Source organism: Xyrauchen texanus, chromosome 34 (assembly GCF_025860055.1).
Source record: "Xyrauchen texanus isolate HMW12.3.18 chromosome 34, RBS_HiC_50CHRs, whole genome shotgun sequence".
NCBI classification, from domain to species: domain Eukaryota; kingdom Metazoa; phylum Chordata; class Actinopteri; order Cypriniformes; family Catostomidae; genus Xyrauchen; species Xyrauchen texanus.
The window spans coordinates 10,608,316-10,630,588 of record NC_068309.1 but is presented as its reverse complement, the minus strand read 5'-3'; the positions used below and the strand labels follow the sequence as shown (position 1 = coordinate 10,630,588).

Genomic DNA, 22,273 nt, shown 5'->3' with positions numbered 1-22,273 from the left:
AAATTTTTTTTTTTTTTTTTTGTGGTAATCAACATTATGCCACAAAAACTGTATATCGAGCTTCCTTGTATTGAACCCGTACTGTTCCTTTAAATGAGTGAACTTGTCATTGGAATCATACAGTTCAAACTGCTTTCACATGTATTGCAAGTGTGTGCTGCATTGAAGCAAATAAAACCCTCCCACAACCATTATGGAAATGTAAAGGCTCGTAGATGTCTCGATTTACATGTGTGAATGCGCGAATTGCCCGCTACCACCTCTTAAATTAACGATAGCGATCAATACCCCAAGCTGTGAATAAAGCGCATGGTTTCTCTGACACTGCTCATGTTCATTTCTAAACTTTGGTCTGGGAACAGGAGACATGCCGACGTGTGATTTCTGCGGCTGTAGTCAGGACGGGGGAAGCGGTGATTTCCCATTCTACCAGTAAGTTCGCTTATGATTAAAGAAGGTCGACCAAATAGACTCTAAATTACAACCTGCCACCGGTTTAAAAAGGGCAGTTTAAATACTGATTATCTTGTTCCTCTCAGATTTCCCCAGCAAGAGGAGATTCTTCGCCGCTGGATAATGAACATGGGGAGAGATGCTGAATGGACTCCATCCGAATCCACCGCTCTGTGCTCCGCTCACTTCACTCCGGATTGTTTTGAATCTGGATCTTCGCGTTTACACACAAACGCGATCCCCACAATATTTGATTTTACACAATCAAAAGTAAGTATTTTTTTGTCCAGTTACAGAGGCCAATACAATATTTAGCTACATACTCCACACTTAAAGGGATAGTTCACCTAATACGAAAATTATCTCATTTAGGCCAACTCATTCTCATGCCATCCCAGATGTGTGTCTGTCTTTCTTTTGCTGAACACAAACGAAGATTTTTAGAAGAATATTACAGCTCTGTAGGTGCTTTCAATGCAAGTGAATGGTGGCCAGAACTTTAAAGGTAAAAAAACCCCCACAAACATAGCATAAAAGTAAACCATATGACTTAAGTGGTTAAATACACATCTTCAGGAGTGCTATGATAGATGTGGGTGAGAAATGCATTTAAGATATTTAAGTCCTTTTTTTACCATAAATTCTCCTGCCTGCCAAGTAGGCGATATGTACAGCGGAGATCCGAATCACCAAAAACAAATAATGTGAAAGTGGAGATTTATATTATAAAAGCACTTAAATATTGATCTTTTTCTCACCCACACCTATCATATCTCTTTTGAAGATACAGATTCAAGCAATGGAGTCGTATGGATTAGTTTTCGCTGTCTTTTATATTATTTTTAGAGCTTCAAAGTTCAGGGCACCATTCAATTGCATTGTAAGGACCTACAGAGCTTAAATTTTATTTAAAAAAATCTTTGTGTCCTGCAGAAGAAAGAAAGCCATACACATCTGCAATGGCATGAGGATGAGTAAACGATGAGAGAATTTCTATTTTTGGGTGAACGGCCACTTTAAAATATGTTGGAATGTCATTACATTGCATAAAATATCAAACCTGTGGCATACAAATATATAATAATATATTACATTTTTAGACTTTTTCTATGCATGATCTTTCTACATGCACTGTGATATTTTAAATTGATAAACTCTTTGTATCACAGAATCAGGGCACTGAAAATCCTCCCCAAAACCAAGAAGCAACTACTGAACTCACAGACTCTTCAAAATCATCGTGTGACTGTTATAAACGTCTACAGGCAACAGAAAGGTTTTACCAAATGAAATTAGCTGCTGCTCAGCTTCAGTTAAAGGAGTACAAAAAGAATCTAACCGAGGAATCACGGAAGGCAACACAATGGCAAAAGAGAGCAATTGTTTTGCAGAGTGCAATCAGGGCTATGAGGCAAAGTCGGTCAATACCTGCAACAAGAAAAATATCTACACCAAACACTAAAAATATGGACTGAAACACATTATGAATTACATTAAAACATGTCTTGAGTTACTAAATTATGTCACTAGGCCTTTCTCTGCAAGACGAAGAACACATCGGTTTTGAAGAGACTTTAATAAATTTCAGTACAAATTATACACTTGATAAGTATACAGAATATTTTTACCAATTAAAAATACATGTACTGCCTATTGCATTTCATACAAGCACAAACAACAGTGAAGCTTTACTGTTTGGATATTTCACATAAAATAACCAATAGATCAAATAAATAAAACAACAACAGTGCAAGTACGATTTCAAACAAAAGACAATTGAAAGATAGATGGCTAATTTCAGTTAAAAACAAAATCATAGCACCCTTTGAAATTCCATCATTGGAATTCAATCGCATCGAGAAGAAAAGAGGTGTAACATTAGTTCTGAATATATAGATATATCTGCACAGTTGTTACTTGTTGAAAGGAGTTCTATAATCATCACTTAAATTGCAACATTGTAGATATTGATATATCTAAATAATGGCCATGGCATAACTGAAGATGCTTGACTTGAGCTCAAAAATGAAATTATAAAGCCAGAGTTAGTTATTTTTTTCTCTTAAACTTTTCAAGATGGCTACTAAGCAAATCTAGATTTAAGAAGGTCACAATGTTTTATAGGGTTTTTTGTGGAGATTAGGGTTTGATCTAAGATTACAGACCAGTGTAGCACTGCTTTTTAGAACACACAGCTATCAGATACTGATGTTTTAGTTTCTGGTTGCAGTTTAATATTCAAAATTTATAGCGGGTCGAATCGGTCTTTTCAGATACAACAATCTAAAATGCAAATCGTAAGTTTTAAAAGCAGATGACAGTGAAAGATTAAACACAGAAGATGAAATCCATAATATGTATAAGTGCAGGCTTCATAATTGCCATGTTAATTAAAGAAGCTTAAGTTGAAGAAAACCTTTCAGTTTGGGTTGTGGTACAGAGTTATTGCATGAAGATAATAAGAGCTTGAAGTCTGATAATAGCATAACACCCGTCTTGAGACATGACCAAACAAGAGATAAGACAAGAACTTGTTTATAAAAACTCATATTCCTCATTTTAGAATGGATATGTAATACTGAAGAGATTTGACTCCTCATCAAGTCTTGCTTGGTGTGAAATGGCCCTCTCAAAAATATGGGTTAAAGAGTAAAGCACAAAGCACAGTATAGTCAAGAGGTCATCAGTTGAGACAGGTAGGTAACTGAAGCATGTTAGGCCATTTAAAGGAAGTCTTGAAGGAAACCTGAAAGATCTATCAGATTGGTGAAGGTGTGTGAAATGAGGAACCGGTAAGGGCAGAGTCTCCAAACACATTGGCGTAGGAAGATTTGAGGAATTGGACGTAGTTCTGAAGACTACGGTTTGTGCTGTCAGACTGCTCAAGTCTGTCTTTGACATCTTGTAAACGGCTCTGGTACCTCCGTTCCGCCTGTGAGAAAGAGTTAGCAATTCATGGATGCTTTAGACATACAAATATTTGACAGAAGGATTTTAACTAGAGTTCATCTCACACGGCACAGAATTGGACATTTTCTTAAGAAAATGTAAGAGGTCCTTGAATGTGCGAAATCGTCGTCAACATACTAGGGTACTGAGGGTGGCTGTCGGGTATTTGCTGTGCGGTTGCTAAGGTGTTCTAAGTGGTTTTATGCAGTTGCTAGGGAAAGGCTATGCAGCTGCTAGGTCACTGCTTACTGGCCCAAGTAAAAAGAGCCCCAAGTCTGTTTGATATTCTGTTCCCTAAATATGACCCGGTTTCTTACTTCAGTGTAAGGTTTTTTCACTCGTTTCATCATCTTCCAGGAAGAAATTGTAAGTCTGATTGCTTAGAAAAGTTTTTGAGGTGTCATTTATGTTCATATCATAAATTGTACGGACCAAAAAACATGACAAATTTTATTACGTTTTATTAAGCTGCTCCCAATGGCAGGCTAGCGCCTTGCATGGCAGCTCTGCTGTCATTGGTGTATGAGTGTGAATGGGATACAGTGTAAAGCGCTTTGGTAACCGCTAAGGTTAAAAAAGGCGCTATGTAAGTGCAGACAGTTTACCATTACTACGGGTTAGGGGTTTGTTAAATCCCTTGAGGAATAGTATGCCTAAAGGCCGATTTATACTTCACTGCCGAACCTACGCCGTAGACTCCGCGTATTGGCCATTGCGGTGGTTTGCATTAATAGTTCTGCGTTAGTGTGTCTGCATTGTTCTGTGGTTACACAGTAGGGATGTGTCAATAAAATCAAATATTGATATACAGTATAGTGATACATTTTTTCATGATTTTGTATCGATATTTATATGAAACTATTTATGTATACATATGTAAACACACAACAAACTTGGCACACTGTTAAGGCCGATTTATACTTCTGCGTCAAACCTAAGCCGTAGGCCATGCGTAGCTATGGTGGTTGTGGTGTAGACTGACTCCATAGGCTGACGTGCACCTCGACGCAGACCACAACAGCTGTGATTGGTGCACTTTGTAACCAGAGACTGCCCCCCAAAAAGATATCTGAGGTAGCGTTGCATTTTACCTAGATTATTTTAATATTTATGCTTTATACCACATTGTATTTATACTCGGGACCATTAAAGCAATTGTCTCAATCAGGAGCATCTGCTGTTTTTATGTTCTGTTTATTTTTCATTAAGTTACTAGCAAAACACAACAAAAGATATCTGTTTACATCTTATAAATTCTACTTCCAAATGAATTTAATGATATTTATGATACATAAAAATGTGATATTTTAAGCTGTTTGTTCTTCATCAGACATCGGTATATCTGAAATATACCCAAATGAATTGGAATTAAAATTTATTCATAATCTAATCAAATTATGTATCACAATATATCGAATCATGACATGTGTTTTGCACTATGTATTGTACCGTGAGGTGCCAGGAGATATCCAGATCTAGTACACAGCCAAATGCTACAACATTGAGAAAATGCATTTATTTCTTAAATCGTTATAAAAAGCAGTATGAAATGAGTTCAGTAAAGTATACACATGTTGAGATGTAGATACATATTTATTAAACATGTTGTCTGCCATGCAGAAATAAATAAATCAGGCATTTACTGTATGCTTGCTCTTGAATCGCTTGAAAAATAATAAATATATATTTTAGCATACTTTTGACACTCAGTGTTTATAAGTTGTAAACCGACGTATTTTTGTACAATGCATAGATCTTAAAATAATCTGGGAGAAAATGCGACACTACCTCAGAAGTGGACCAATCACAGCTGCTGACATCTGTGTCTAAGCGACGCGTGGTTCCATTTTTGGAGTGGTGCACGTCAGGCTACGGCATAGGCTATGCTATGCGTTCGATGCAGAAGTATAAATCGGCCTTAAGAAACAATTACAGCTGTAAATTGGCCTTACCACAGTGTTTCTGTATGTTGTTCCATTTACTGTGACTGTAGTGAGATAAATCACTGACCTCCTCTTTGACTCGTCGTAACTGGTTTAGCTCGGTTGTTGTCCTACTCAGCTGAGTCTCCAGGTCAACAACTTTTGACTGTGTAGCACGTTCTTTAGAAGCTGCCCGCTCCCTGGTCTGAGTAACCTGACAATAAACAGTGAATTATCAATGAATATAAACATTTGTTTTGTGCAAACAAGGACATTTATGGTATTCTTGCCATTTAAGATCACCACACTAAAGGGAACATTTTTCAGTCCTTGCTTTTGAAATATTGTTTGAGATCAACAGCCTGTAATTTGAAGCAGATTTGGACTACATTTCTGAAAAGCATGTGTCAGTTACACAATTCTGATGTATTATTTCAGATAAGGCTTTTTTAAGCATTCCTTTGAATCATAAACCATTTATGTAAAAGCTTAACAAAATTGGAGCTTCACCTGCCGCCGAGCATCATCCAGCGCCTCCTCCAGCTGGCGGGTGAGAATACTGCACTGCTGAGACTTTTCTTCCAGACGAACCTGGTTGTTGTGAATCGATTCTTCACGTTTTGCTATCACCTGCATGAGGTCTCGATTTTGGGAGTTAGCCTCTTCCATCTTTCTGTTGACAACATAGGACAGAGCATGTTTTTAAAATACATAAAAAATTAATAAATAAATAACAGAATGCTGTAGGATAACGTGACAGACCGTTCAAGAGCCTCAGTTTTGTGCTGAAGCTGCTTGTTTTCCTCCAGTAGCACCATGTTCTTGTGTCGCACCATTTCTGCCTGACTGCCCTGCTGCTCCACCTATATTTGTCAACCAGAGAATATAAAGATCTGTCAATATATAAAGACACCATTCATGTAATAATGGAGTTTAAAATCAGGAACAGTGGCTTAAAAGTAAGGCTGCACCTAACGATAATTTTTTATCGATTAATCTAACGATAATTTTTTTATCGATTAATCTAACGATAATTTTTCCGATTAGTCGATTAATCTAAAGAATAATTTACAGATTTTTCTAAAGATTTTGTATTATTATTTCTTGATTAATATAACAATGAATTAACCAGAAATAAATATAAAAAAACTTGTCTCATTAAAATTTCAATATTTTAATAAACGACCTTCTCTTAAACACAAACAAATGTACAAGAAATAAAGTGTGCACTGCAGGGCATTATTCAGCAACAAAATAGCCCTGTTTTAACTGGTAATCTCCATTTTAAAGTCCAACGTTAATTTTATTTTGGAGAGATTTTATGTTGGACTGATAAACTCGAGGTTGCACAATGTTTTGATATTCCTCCTAAAAGTGACTTGAATTTTACATTTATTTCATTTATATTGTTGTTGGATTGCTAAATGTAATTACTTTTAATTTTATTTTCATTTTATGATTTTAAGTAAGAACTTGTTAAATTAGAGTAAAAGGCAAGTGTATGAGTCTATCTCATGTCAGTCAACAGGGTCCAAAATTTTAAGCTCAAAAAGCATATAAAGGCAGCATAAAACTGTCAAACAAAATTTGCATTTTCATGCATATCGCCACCTTCTGGGCATGGAGGAGAATTTAATTAAATATTTAATTCAATATTGATCAGTTTCTCACCCAAACCTATTATATTGCTTCTGAAGAAATAGATTTAAACACTGAAGTCATACTTAATTACTTTTTTTTTGGATTACTTTTAGTCTGCCTTTGTGCTTTTTGGAGCTTCAAAGTTTTGTACCCTGTTGACTTGCATATTATGGACCTACAGAGCTGAAATATTCTTCTAAAAATCTTTGTGTTCTGCAGAAGAAAGAAAGTCAGAAACATCTGGGATGGCATGAGGGTGAGTAAATGATGAGAGAACATATATTTTTGGGCAAACTATTCCTTTAGGTACTCAAATACAATTAGTAACTGTTTTTGCTGTATAAATGTTTTTTTTTTACTGGAAATCTCCAATTGCTAAAACAGACCGGCATGAAAACAAAAACTCAGCTACATGTTTGTAAAAAAGGGCCATATTATAAATCTATGTAGATTTTTATTTTAGCCTCTTAATACCATGTTTATACCTTTTAATGTGAGTCAATGTTACTTGCAGCAAAAACTTTGTAATTTAGTTTTACATGACCATTTCCACAGTCTCTCTGACCCTTAGAATCAAAAAAAGCTTTTTTGCTACTGTACCTATAAGACTTTAAAATGTGAACAATACTTTTAATAATTGGCTAATCTAATCACATATAATATAAGTAACAAAACCCCTCAACATTGCTGAATAATGGAAATTAGTATGTTTATGTGCTCATGACTGTGACGTTAATTCCATTACTATTTCTGAACGACCCGTTTTTGTCGGTTAGTTTTCATTAACAATCTGGGTAGTCTGGAGAGGGTCCACCAATAATCCAATATAAGATGTAAAGAAACCACTTGCTGTTTTTTAATATTAAAGGTATCAAACTACTTTCAAAGTAAACATACAAGTGCACAAACACCTTAATGCGTAGCTCTGCGAGTGCCGTGGTGAGCTCATGGTTTCTCCTCTCTTGAGTGTGCTCTTTCTCATGAGCCTTCTGCAACTGCACTTCAGCACGTCTCAGAGCTTCAGGTAGTGGCTCAAGCTCTGCCACACGACAAAGGAGCTGCTTCCTGACCTGCTGGATCTCTTGGTCCAACTCTTCTCTAACTGTCTGAGCTTCACGTTCGGCCACCTGCAGACGTGCACAGTACTCGTCTGCTTCAGCACGGGTCTTTTGCACCTACCAATACAAGGAAAAATGGCAGAGCTTAAGGTTGGAACTATAAAACAGACAGAGCATAACACAAGGAGGGCATGATTTCCAGATCACCATTTCATAGCCTCAGATTAACAGAATCAATGATCTAGTATCAACAACAATTTTTTTTAATCCCCTTTTCTCCCAATTTGGAATGCCCAATTCCCACTACTTAGTAGGTCCTCGTGGTGGCATGCTTACTCACCTCAATCCGGGAGGCGGAGGACAAGTCTCAGTTGCCTCCGCTTCTGAGAACGTCCATCCGTGCATCTTATCACGTGGATCACAGTGCATGACACCTCGGAGTCTCACAGCATGTGGAGGCTCCTGCTACTCCCCGCCTCCATGCACAAATTACCACGCACCCCATTGAGAGCAAGAACCCCTAATCACTACCACAAGGAGGTTATCCCATGTGACTCTACCCTCCCTAGCAATCAGGCCAATTTGTTTGCTTAGGAGACCTGGCTGGATAGTTACGTGAACTTGAACTTGTTTACACAAAACTCTGCATGACTGAAGGAAGGAGCTTCTGATTGGCTTACTCATTTTGGTAAGCATGCTTACCTTGACCATTTGTAGAGTAGTAGGCGTGATTCAATTTGAATAAATGTACAGTGTTGAATGAAAGGTTGGCAAAAAAATTGAATCAGAGAAAGCATAACATAAAGTGCAAAAAGGGTGGTGCAAAAGCAAAAAAAATTTATAACTATCTGTGCAGCTCAACTGAGATAAAATTATGAATTTGAATGAAAACCTTTGAGATTTTTAGTAGTTTTTATTAAAAACTGTAATTAAATATTTCATAGTATAATTTTTCTTTTCACCGTTCTGTTAGACAAGCATCATTAGGATGGCACATCCCTGGCACACAAATATACGCAAAAATTGGCAAAAGAGCTTGAAGCATGTGTAAGAGTTATCACACCTGGGCTTTATAGCTGTCCACTAAACTCTCATAGTGCTTCACTGAGACTTTGACCTGCTGGATCTCAGACTGGGACAATGACAACTTCTCCTCCAAGGCAGATAAAGTGGCCTACATTAGAACAATAATTCAGATGATTACATTTGAATGGTTCATTTGTATTATTTATTTACAACCACCATTAAGAGGGCCACTGAACAATTGTGAGTAAAAATATAAAATGGGAAGAAACTGGACAAGACAGCTGCAGATCATCAAACCTTAAGGCTCTGGTTCTCCAGGCGAATAGTTGTGTTCTCTGTAGTGAGCTCATGCAGCCGATCCAAAAGTCCATCTCTTTCAGATCGGGCCTTTTCCTCCTGCCCATGCAACTGTTCCGTCAGGTCTGTAATACGACTAAAACAACACAAAAAATCTAGAACAATTTGCATATGCTTCAACACTGTAGATTGACATTATAATTCAATTAATAAATTATGTTCTATGGTGTTGAGAGTAGAGGAAAACACCTCTGTGCTAACCTGTTCAGCAAAGTGATCTCCATCTCTAGCTGTCCCTTGTCCTTAATATCTTTTGCATGGAAACTGCTCCAGTTCTCTGCAGTTGACACAGCATCTGCCAACTGAGATTCCTGTGTAGAAGATTTGATAAATTATAATCACATTTTGATTTTAATAGAAAAACTAAACAAAAACCAAGTCCACCATTAGCAACTGAAAACTATTTGAAAACAACTTCCTTGACATAAGTTTGAGCCTAACCAAAAGTCCATAGTATGTTTGGAATGGCCTACTACCTAATATTGAAAGAATGTAGTATGCAGTATCCATACTGTGAATGGCATGCAACGTTTCTGTATGCATGTAATACCTGAGTGACCAAAAATATTTGACAAATTGTACATCCCACTGTGTGGAATCCTATATCCCACAATGCAACACAATCAAACTGACTTTCCATTTGTAGTTTGATGATTATTGTTTTTTCTAGTTGATTCAATATTTGATCAGACTGCCAAAAAGTCACAGAATTCTCACACATACTTGGATTAAAAATGCAAAATAACCATATTTATAAAAGAACATTTTTGCCGTCACTTAAATATACAGCATGGTGAGGTCTTGTGAATACAGTGTAGCGTATTACTATTTGAAACATATACACAAACAATATTTTCAACTTGTCCCTCCTTTTCTTGAAAAAAAAAAAAAAAGCAAGAATTTTGGCTATAGTGAGGCACTGAATGGGGGCAATTTTTGCATGGTTTCAAAGCAGAAATTTGATGCTTATAATTTTATGAAAGCACTTACATGAATTCTTCTGTTTATTATTTGAGCTGTAAAGTTGCTTAATTCGGTGTTTACCGGGATTACAAGTTTTATGATGTTATATCGTCATTATACTTAAGCTGTAAAATTGGGTATAACTTTTACACAAAAAAGGTTAGTAAACGATTTTATCACACTAAAATCCTGTTTACGTCTTGTGCCTACATTTTTAAACGGCAAGTATTTTAACGTTTACGGATTGGCACCATTCACTTCCACTGTAAGTGCCTCACTGGAACCCAAATATTGGCTTTTTTTTTTTAAAGAAAAGTAGGGACAAGTCGAAATAACTTAACTAGTGCTCTCAAAACCATTCCAAAATCTCTATTCCACTAACTATCTCCGTGAGCTGGGTGCTGAGCTGTTCCACGGTGTCTTCACTGCGCTGTGCCCTCTGTTTTTGTGCCCTTGTGGCTTTCTTCAGGGCCTCCTTATCAGCCTCTGCCCGCTGCTTAAGATCTCGCAACTGCTCCTGTAGGTGATCCATCTCCCCCTTCTGCTGGCTGACAGAGCGCTCTAGATTCTAAACAAATTGGACACAACACAGATGCAGAGAAGAGTTAGACAACATCACCTAATGTCTAATTCTGATGACAAGATCGGATATCTTGATGCTTCAACTCAACATGTTTTGTAGTATGAACACTATAAAATAAGATAATGTCACATGTTGCTTGAATTTTAATGAGTCCGATGCTGTATGCATTACCCTGATCTGAACGTTAAGACGGTTATTCTCTGCCTCCTTATTGCGTAGCTGACCCTGGAGGTGGGCTCGGGTGGATTCCAGGACTTTGGATAATTCAGAGGTGGTCTTTGAACTCTCCTGTTTCAATAAGATATGTAAACCGTAAGGCCTCACATGATCACTTTCAAAGATAAACAATAAATCCATGTCAGCCACATCTATAAACTTAATAGAAAATATAGTATACCTTCTCATTCTCTAATAAGGAAGTCAGCTGATTAACTTCTCTCTCTTTGTCCTGAAGCTTTACTAGAATATGCTGGTGAAAATAAATCATCTCAGTGTTAAAGCTAAAAGTTAAAACCATCTGTTTGCAGAACAACATGCACTATTCAAGTACATTATTCCTAGAGAATAAGTACTGTATAAAAAGACAAACCGAATTATCTGCTTCCACATCAGAAAGCCTTTTCAGAAGAACATCTTTCTGCTCCAGGATTCTCAGTGAGTCCATCTGTTAAAAAACAAAAAGTAATAAAGAACAGGTTAATAACCATTATATGATTAAAACTATATATGACTTGCATGCTGGACATACCTCTCGACTATGCTGCTCTCTCAAAAGATGTCTTAGGGCTCTGTTAGTGCTCTCAAAAGTCTCCAGCTTCTGAAGTAATAGATCCTTCTGTCGGGCCAATAGTGACGGGTCTGACCCAGATGTCTTTTTCTCCTGCACAAATATAAATACAATATATTTAATGCAACACATATGCGTGCGCACACACATCCTAATGAAGTGATGCAATACAATTCCAGCAACAAGCAATTTACCTATTCACATTATACATGACACAGCACGGTTTAAAGGAATAGTTCACCCAAAAATGAAAATTCTATTATCTTTTACAAGTGAAACCTTGAAGCTACAAAAAACACATAAAAGCAGCATAAAAGTAATCCATAAGTCTCCAGTGGTTTTAATCCATGTCTTCTGAAGCAATCTAATAGGTTTTGGGTCAGAACAGACCAAACTATATAACTCCTTTTTCACTGTACATCTTGCCATTGCAATCTCTAGGCACGATCAGGATTTCAAGCTCGATCACTCTTCCTAGTGCTTGACGCACATGCAGAGTGCTAGATGGCACTATAGGAAGTGTATTCGAGCTTGAAATTAAGAGACTGGTGATGTCAAGATTTATAGTTAAAAGGAATTATATCTGGTCTGTTCTGACCCAAAATCAATTGCATCGCTTCAGAAGACATGGATTAAACTACTGGTGTTTTATGTATTAATTTTATGTTGCCTTTGTGCTTTTTGGAGCTTCAAAGTTTTCGTCACCATTCAGTTGCATTGTGTGGGACTATAGAGCTGAGATAGTATTCTAAAAATGTTTGTTGTGTTCTGCAGAAGATAGAAAGTCACACACATCTGGGATGGCATGAGGTTGAGTAAATGATGAAGAATTTTCATTTTTGGGAGAACTATTACTTAAATGTGCAGCTATATGGAGCAGGATTTTGGTCTAATGAGATTTCACTGTGGGCGGGGCTACCCAACGGAATGTCGCAGAAATAGAAACCAAGCAATCCACAAAATATCTTGTTGCGGCCAAAAACTGAGGCTGATTTGAAAGGTTAATACTGATTTGCATTTTCACTTACACTCCTAGACATCTGGCTGACAGTTTCACGAAGGGCCGACACCTGCTTGGCAGCTGCACTACTGTCCATCTCTGCTTCCAGCAACTTCCTGAGTAGAGCATCTTTGTCAAGCGGGAGACCATCCCTTTCTAATCTAAATGAGTTCAAATGACATTTAAAACACATTGTAAATGCAGTAACGTAATGTTTTGAAACAGGGCTGGACTGGTAATCTGGCATACCGGCATTTTCCCGGTGTGCCGACGCACTTTGGGGCCGATCAGGGGCGGACTGGCCATCGGGAAAACCGAGCGGGCCAGTGGGTTGGCCGCCATAAACCAAAATGAGCCGTCACGTAATGCAGAACGGACCACAAAGCGGCAACACGATATGCCCAAAAGGACAGCGAACCCCCCCAAACAAATTTTGGGCCAGTTGCTATGTAAAATCTCAGGCCGATTTTTCTTCCCAGTCCAGCCCTGCTTTGAAATAATATTCAATGATTAAAGGCGTACAAGTTTACACTGTACCTCCCAAAATCACTTTCCCCCAGCATCTTCTCCATGGACTCTCGTAGTCGCGAGTTCTCCTGTTCTGTGGCTTCAAGCTCCCGAGCGACCTCTGCAAGCTCCTCCTCCTGCACAGCGATGACACGCTGTGAAACGCTCAACCTCTCAGACTGACGCTCTAACTGCTGCTCCTTCTTACGAAGCTCTACCTGCCAATACAAACATCACCATCAGATTTAGATTTCTCAGATCAAATTGATACTATCAACACTAAATGATTAAATGGGTAAGTTCATCCAAAAATTTACATTTTGTCCTCAACCTGTATGACATACTTTCTTTCCTGAAACACCAAAAATTATGTTAGCCTCAGTCAGCTAACTTCATTAACTTCAAACAATTAACGTCAAGTCTTTCCAAATACATATGACTTTCTTTTTCTGTGGAACATTAAAGGAGATGTCCCTAACATCTCCTTTAATGTTCCATAGGGAAAAAAAAGTCATATGTATTTGGAACGACTTGACGGTGAGTAAATGATGACAGAATGGTCATGTTTGGGCAAACTCTCAGTTTAACGCACTATTCAATTATGTGTCTTTGACTTGCTGGTTCATTTAAAAAACAAAAACTTATCTCAGTAACTCTCTTCTCACCTCATTTTTCAGAGAGCTGACCTCTGTCATCAGGCTGTCAATCTTCTTCTCATACTGGTTGATGCGTCCATGCAGAACCTCCTCTTCATCAGTGGAGAGATCTTCCATACGGAGAGGAGACTGGGAGCGCTCGGGTTCTGAGAGAGGCGTTATCTCCAGACGATGGGTAGGTCCCTGCAACATACATCAAATCTGCAATCCCAAAAATTGTTCTCTTTGTTTCTTTCCTCTTCCATAAAAGACCAAAAAAATTACACATTGCATATTGTGTACTATTAAAAATGTTTTGGGCACAAAAGGATCTTGAATACTTCAGGCTGACCTCCCACTTATATGAGGTCTCTCGAGTTGCGACCTTGCCAGGTGGGATCCACGGGACCCTTGTCTTCACCTTAGCAGTTGGACGCAAACTGCTTTTGGGCTTAACCTAAAACATATAAAGATAAACCTGCTGTGTGAAAGATCTCATGGAATTTTTGATTAATTAAATGTACAAAATACAAGATAAATTAAGGGTGAAAGAATAAGGATATTATATACTCAAGGTTATTTTAAGGGCAGATGTCTATGCACAGACTAGAGAAGTATAATATACCTGGGCTGTCTTGGTAGGGCTGCTCTTCATGTTCTTCTTCACATGCACGTGCACCGGTGTGCTCTCGTTCACATGCACATGAAGTGGTGGAGAGGAAGAGCTTGTTCTCATTGATCTTCTCTGCAAAAAACAAACAGATTAAATCTTTGACCAAGTAAAACAAAGCAACAAACACAATTCTGCATATAAAATACAAAATGTGATGATAAAGTAATATAGGGAAATGTAGAAGACCAGGTTGCATTATACTCCAACCTGATCAGAAAATGTAAAATAATATTACTTCATATAATATGAATACCTAACAGAATCAATCAAATCTACCAGGGGTAAACAGTAAGGATCTGTAGTTCAGATTTTTAATTGTTCTGGAGGCATTTTACTTGCCCTGTGGAAAAATATTTTTTAATTAATAGTAACTTATCTTTATTTTAACCCTTATGTTGTTTTCTGGTCATTATGACCCCAAAACATTTTTTTCTTTACTTAATCAAATTGGAATAAAATTCCTTGACATTGATCACATAATTTTTGAAAACACAAAAAAAAAATGGACAATTTTCTTTACATTTTATTACACTTGGTGTGTTCCTGGTCAAAAATGTCCAGCCATTGAAAATGAATGGATTAGACTACAAAATACAGAAATATTTAGTGTTCAGGAGCATCCCAATCCTTAAGATCAGTGGTTCCCAACCCTGTTCCTAGAGGCCCCCCAACACTGCATATTTTCCTTTTTCTGACACACCCAATTCAGGTTTTGGAGTCTACACTAACGAGCTGAATCAGGTATATTTGATTTGGGAGATGTGTAGTGTTGGGGGGGGCCTCCTGGAACAGGTTTGGGAACCACTGCTTTGGATGAACACATATGTGGATGTTTGTTTGCACACAGTCTTTGGACATGTGTACACACACACCCACACATAAAAACAAACATCGCGTGTTGAGCGCTCTCTTTTGCATTATCTTTCCATGTACACTCTTTGAGGAATACTAAAAAATGTCTTCTAATTTTATTTTGCATTTGGGCCTGTTTGAATCGGGACAGTCTACTGTAAGTTACAATACATCATTGTCTATGTTATATGTATGTTTCGGGAAGTAATAAGGGAAAAACTTGACAAAAAAAAAGACATATCTGTTTATTATGTCTGTTGGAATTTCTTACAATAATACGCACTGTAGTTTGGTCTCTGAGTGAAACATTGAATTACATTTACTCATTGCATTCTAAAAAATGGGAGACCTTTCCAACAATATATAACACATGGCAATCTCATCTTTTCTATGGTTCTACAAACTATGAATATAATTAACTAAAAACATGTTGACCACAATTACTGGCACAACTAGAAATTATTATGAGTAAAATATATCTGCAGTATATTCCCATTCATATTTTAAATTTTTTTGTGCAATTTGGAGACTAGGAACATGAAATTGTTCAGCCATGACTTCCTGTTTCAAAGGGGTATAAATATGAGGTAACACACAGGCCAAATTCCCTTAATCATCAAATCACAGTGGGTTAGACAAAAGAATATAGTTCTGATGTGATTCAACAGGTTGTTAAGCTTCACAAAATGGGAAGTGGCTAAAAGAAAATTGCCAAAGCATTGAAAATGCCCATTTCCACCATCAGGGCAATAATTAACATGTTCCAATCAACTGGAGATAATACGAATTAGCCTGGAAAAGGACATGTGTCTATATTGTCTCCATGCACAGTGAGGAGGATGGTTCAAGTTGCCAAATATTCTCCAAGGATCACAGCTGGAGAATTGCAGAAATTTGTTGGGACTTGGGGTCAGAAAGTCTCATAAAAAATATCAGACATCACCTACATCACCACAAGTTGTTTGGGAGGGTTTCAAGAAAGAAAGCCTCTGCTCTCATCCAACAACAAACTCAAGCATCTTCAGTTTGCCAGACACTGCTGGAACTTCAAATGTAACTGGGTTCTGTGGTCAGATGAAACAAAAAAAAAAAAAGCTTTTGGCAGCAAACCCCAGAGATGATGAAGTACCCAATGCCCACGGTTAAATGTGGGGCTGGATCTTTAATGTTCTGGGGCTGTTTTTCTGCCAGAGGTCCTGGGAATCTTGTTTGGATACATGGCATCACAGACTCTATAAAATACCAATAGATCTAAACCTGGCTGCCTCTGCCAGAAAGCTCACAATGGGCCATGGTCTGATCTTCCAATAGGACAATGATCCAAAACAAACAAACACAACACAAAAATGGCTCACTGACCACAAAATCAAGGTTCTGCCATGGCCATCCAGTTCCCTGAAACCAATAGAAAACCTGTGTGGTGAACTAAAGAGGAGAGTCCACCAACATGGTCCTCTGAATTTGAAGGATCTGGAGAGATTCTGTATGGAGGAATGGTCTCAGATCCCTTGCCATGTGTTCTCCAACCTCATTAGGCATTATAGTAGAAGACTCTGAGCTGACATCTTGGCAAAGTGAGGTTGCAAAAAGTATTGAATAAAAGGGTGCCAATAATTATGGTCAATGTTATTTGGAGGAAAATATGTATTTAATAATTAGATATTTCCTCTATTTGAATTGTTTTACTTCAAAAAGGTTAGATTTTTGTGATTTGATTTTAATGAAAGATCAAAAGGATAAACAATGCAGATTTTTTTTCCCACAGACTTCTTTGCGCATATTTACCAAAGCTGCCAATATTTTTGGACACAACTGTATATGCATTGTAAAGTGTGTATGTATATATATATATATATATATATATATACACACACACACACACTGATCAGCCACGACATTAAAACCACTTGCCTAATAATGTGTAGCCCCCCTCATGCCGCCAAAGCAGCGCCAACCCGCATCACACCACAATGAGATGCACCAATCTGCATTTAATGCACCAGCCAACTTCATGATAGCTTCTTCCCCCGAGCAATCACTTTTGAACCCTTGATCACTCACGATCAATATACATCAGCACTGCACTTTATTAATCTCACACTGGACTGTCATAATTATATGTCTCTTAACAACACACTGGAAACTTACTATCAACTGACAGCCTGAATGTCAATACAACACTATACAACCTTACTGCACATTTATATTATTTTTATTGTACTGTGTAGGCCTATTCTACATTGTACGTACACTCAAGCCATTCTCTGTTGACCTCTCTCAACAACAAAGGATTTCCTTCCACAGAACTGTCGCTTACCGGATGTTTTTGGAACCTTTTGGAGTAAATTCTAGAGACTGTTGTGTGTGAAAATCCCAGGAGATAAGCGGTTACAGAAATACTCAAACAAGTCCTTGTAACTGCTCTGTACAATTGTGGTGAGAAGAATATCATCTCTTATTGCTGGTCGGCACTGTTTTGGTGGTACGAAGGGGACCTACACAATATTAGGTAGATGGTTTTAATGTTGTGGCTGATTGGTGTATATGTATGTATGTATGTATGTGTGTGTATATATATATACATATATATACACATCCCCAATTCCGAAAAAGTTGGAACAGTATGATTGCTATATTGAAAACCATTGCTATATTGGAAACACCACTATGATGTTTTACCTTTGATTGTTTTTTTTGTTGTTGAAAATTTTAAGCAATTTCAAATCAGATGATAGCAACACGCTTCAAAAAAAAAAAAAAAAAAGACAACCAATTTGAGCATTCAGCACCATCTTTTCCAGGGTTGTCCCTGCATTTTCCAGCAGAACAACTTCAAAACACATACTGCCTGGATACAAGTGCATGGCTGTGTAAGCAGAGAGTGTGGGTGCTAAATTGGCCTGCCTGTCTCCAATTGAGAATGTGTGGCACATTATTAAGCACATTAGATTGCAACAAAACCCCTGTACAATTGTGCATCTGAAGACCTACATGATGGATGAATGGGGGAAAATTCCACTTTCTAAACTTAACAAACTTGTGTCTTCAGTGCACAAATGCTTAATAAGTGTTATTAGCAGAAATGTTCACAGTGGTAAACACTTGACTGCCCCAACTTTTTTGGAGTGTGTTGCAATCATCTGATTTGAAATTACTGTATATAAAAAATAATTCGTATGGTAAAACATCATATAATGTGTAGTTGTAGAGATTTCAATATAGCAAAGGGTGAATATAATTTACAAAGTACTCCTTTTTGTTTTTATTCACATTTTTCATACTGTCCCAACTTTTGGGGAATTGGGGTTTTGTGTGTGTGTGTGTATGTATGTGTATATATATATACATATAATATAATATAATATACATGCACACACACACACACACACACACACACACACACACACACACACACACACACACACACACACACACGGCCAAATGTTTGGAATAATGTACAGATTATGCTGTTTCGGAAAGAGATTGTTATTTTAATTCACCAAAGTGGCATTCAACTGATCACAACGTATAGTCAGGACATTACTGATGTAAAAAAAACAGCATATTCACTATTTAAAAAAGTAATTTTTGATCAAATCTAAACAGGCACCATTTCCAGCATCCATCACCACTACAACAACGTATCCTTGAGTAATCATGCTAAATTGCTAATTTGGTAAAAAACAAAAAATCCCTTGCTAAAATCAAATGGTTGAAGTATCATTTTACAGGTCACACATCTTCAGGAAAGGTCATGTTTCAGAGTACTGTACTTAATACTATAAGAGGTAAATAGAAACCACAACAATTGCTACATGACATAGCTGATGTCTTGTCAACAAACAGAATATGCGAGTACCTGTATGTATGTATGTATAAAAGCATACATTACATCACCAATTAATTAAGCTTTGAATAAGCCACATATGACACACATAAGCAAGTTAACTGTCAATATATCTAATAATAATAATAATAATAATAATAATATTATATATATATATATATATATATATATATATATATATATATATATATATATATATACTGCTATTGCATCGCACAGATAAGCTAATTAAATAAAATGTAAATAAAGAAGCAGCGAATTGACCAAAAGGTTTGTCTATGAAAGAGAAGAACAGTCGAACAGTTTGAGGATATCTCCTTCTTTGGAAAGCTCTATATTGAGTGTTTAAAATACGTGTTTACACAAAAGGTTTCTTACCATGCGAAGTTAAAAAGATTCAAACGGTTAACTTGTACATTAAAATAGTAGCGAGCTTCTTCAGCTTTCTTGTCATCCCAGAGCCTCGAAAATCCTGACTTCCGGTAGGCACAATCGGTGTTTCCTTTGACTGGCTGATTCGAAAGTTTTCGTTGCCCGTTCTTGTTCGTGATTGGAGGAAAGCGCAGACCTTGCTTAACGTTCAGTAGTGCAGGGTTTATAGCAACGGTGTCCCTAGAAACCAGCCTAACACAGATCCAAGCTGCAGGTAGTCAAGGACACGATTGAGGCTTACTATCTCTGTTTAACGACATTCACTATAAACTTTGCCCAACAGACAATAATCAACAATCAAATCCACAGAAAGTTTCTGTTACTGTAACTGACACTGGAAAGCTGATTGTTGCATTAACTGTGAAGAGTCAAAGCTTGACTTTCAAAATAAAAGTGTTTTAAACGGAATAGTTTTTCAAACTAACGATCTGTAGTTGTTTCAAGGTACAGATCTGCGTGCCTTTAAATCCAAAATAGTTCATGTAAGTTCATTTTGTGACTGTGTAATACATTTTTTTCTTCTAATTTTACTTACAAATGTGGGTTAGCCACTGATCTATAGATCTGTGGGGTTAGCATGTCCTTCTGTAAAAATGATTGAAATGGTAAAAAATATAATATGATGACTGATTATCTTATCTAATGTAACAAGTGGAACTGGAATATTTGTGGACAATTGGGTTTCAAAATAAAAGTCATTAAAAAACTATTCCGGGTTCAATACAAATTTAGCTCAATAGACAAACTTTGTGGCATAATATTGATTACCACAAAATTATCTAAAATATAATTTTAATATTTAATATAGTAAAATGTTTTCACTCATCCCTCCTTTTCTTTAAAAAAAATAAACATGGGTTACGGTGAGGAACTTACAATGGAAGTCAATGGGTCAATCCATAAACATTAAAATACTCACTGTTTCACAAGTATAGCCACTAGACGTAAACAATATGCATGTTAACATGATTTTAGTGTGATGAAATCTCTTACTAAACTTTTCTGTGTAAAATAGCATCCAATTTTACAACTTTGTTGCCATGACGAACTAATGTTGTAAACCCTAAAACTCTAAAACTACTTTAAAAATGACAATTTAAACAAATTTACAGTTCAGATAATACATGGGTTTTATCAGAAGAATTAATGTGACAGATTTGGTAAAATTACAAGCTTGTCTGCCTTTAACCCTCAAAATATTGGCCCCATTCACTTCCATTGTAAGTACATCACTCTAACATAAATTTTTGCTTCTTCTGTTTGTTTGGTTTTTTTTAAAGAAAAGCAGGGACGAGCGAAATTATTTTTGTGGGAATCAACATAAAAACCACAAAATACTTTCGATTGTGCTTAACTTGTACGTAACACGGAATATTCTTTTAAAATGGGTTGTTTTGAGGAGAAGGGTCTCCAAATATGACCACAAGAGGGCGATAGAGATACAAACAGTTTTCTTAAAAATGTATATTCTAATAATGTACTTTTACATAACCATCTTGTCGAGTGCAACAAAGAGCTGAAAGGGAAAAAGATAAGTTCTGTAGGGGTCCCACAACATTGTTTATAAAATACAAATAACAAGGACAACAACACTAATAATAATTATAAAAATGCCATTCTTGTTTGATCATCTGATAAAAGACTACAAGCTCCATACAATTATTTAAAATATATAAAATAACTATAAAAATACCAACCAAATAACTATAAAACAATACAAAATAAACAATAAAATAATAAACTAAATAATAAGAGTGTTAACCCTTAAATGCATGGGAATTCTACCAAACACTCTTACATATTCAGGTCTTTATACACAGCATGTATATCTATTACAAATGGATCTACAAAATGCTGATATAGTGTAAAACTGACTAGAAATGTTGAACATATTAAAACTAAATATATTTTGCTATATTTTGACGTTTTATTTTTCATGTATCAAAGAGATAATGCAACACATCTTGGCAAATATAGAACTTGATTCAATACTTCCACACTGAAATTTCATGAGACGCAACTGGCTGTCAAAAACATACTGAGCTACACATAACACAAAAGATACACATAAGCTACACACTTGTGTTTTCTCAAGCACTTATTGACTCTAAAGAGATGCACAATAGTACACCCAAATGAAATTAGTCATATCATATTGCTTATGTGTTACACTTGCTATAGTTTACTTCCAGTTTGTTTCTCCATCAAATAGCCAAATGAAAATCAAGTCAATCACTGAAAAAACAATGCCATCTTGAGTGTACAGGCATACGGTGTAATATTAATTCACAATTGTCACACAGAAAATCAACATAATATATATAATTTTGTATAAATATAGTACTAATTTCTCTTGTAATAAAGAAAGAAATAGATATCATGAAAGAATAAACTTATTTAGATTTGAAATAATCATAAACATATAATTTATGGAAGTGCAACAAAAATGCATTAATAAAAAAACGACACTATTACATACATTGGTCTCTAATGACCCTAACTAAACACCTTTGGACTTATACCACACAACAGGGGGTGGAATGAGGTCAGTAAAGACCTGAGGAATGCGTTTAAGGTTTAATGCATGT

General features: G+C 36.5%; 2 protein-coding genes across 5 annotated transcripts; one reads left to right on the top strand and one right to left on the bottom strand.

The window, feature by feature from the left end:
* Window positions 1–347: 347 nt before the first annotated feature.
* Window positions 348–1,928, top strand: si:dkey-228b2.6 (uncharacterized protein LOC563918 homolog). Its single transcript, XM_052103756.1, has 3 exons — window positions 348–432; window positions 540–723; window positions 1,623–1,928. The coding sequence occupies exons 1-3, from the start codon at window positions 368–370 to the stop codon at window positions 1,926–1,928; spliced, it is 555 nt and encodes a 184-aa protein (XP_051959716.1). The 5' UTR covers window positions 348–367.
* Window positions 1,929–2,017: 89 nt separating this feature from the next.
* Window positions 2,018–19,729, bottom strand: LOC127627749 (outer dense fiber protein 2-like). 4 transcript variants are annotated; one of them, XM_052104277.1, is made up of 19 exons: window positions 19,632–19,729; window positions 14,507–14,626; window positions 14,234–14,338; window positions 13,912–14,085; window positions 13,277–13,464; window positions 12,768–12,900; window positions 11,701–11,832; window positions 11,542–11,616; window positions 11,350–11,421; window positions 11,124–11,240; window positions 10,752–10,937; window positions 9,608–9,717; window positions 9,347–9,482; window positions 9,087–9,197; window positions 7,877–8,140; window positions 6,087–6,187; window positions 5,835–5,997; window positions 5,413–5,538; window positions 2,018–3,385 (listed from the first exon to the last, which is right to left on the bottom strand). In XM_052104277.1, the coding sequence occupies exons 1-19, from the start codon at window positions 19,632–19,634 to the stop codon at window positions 3,212–3,214; spliced, it is 2,490 nt and encodes an 829-aa protein (XP_051960237.1). In that variant the 5' UTR covers window positions 19,635–19,729; the 3' UTR covers window positions 2,018–3,211. The 4 variants fall into 4 exon arrangements, with proteins under 4 accessions (XP_051960237.1, XP_051960239.1, XP_051960238.1 ...); XM_052104279.1 differs by having other exon boundaries at window positions 14,507–14,621; window positions 19,632–19,700; XM_052104278.1 differs by lacking the exon at window positions 19,632–19,729 and adding an exon at window positions 19,518–19,556.
* Window positions 19,730–22,273: the final 2,544 nt, after the last annotated feature.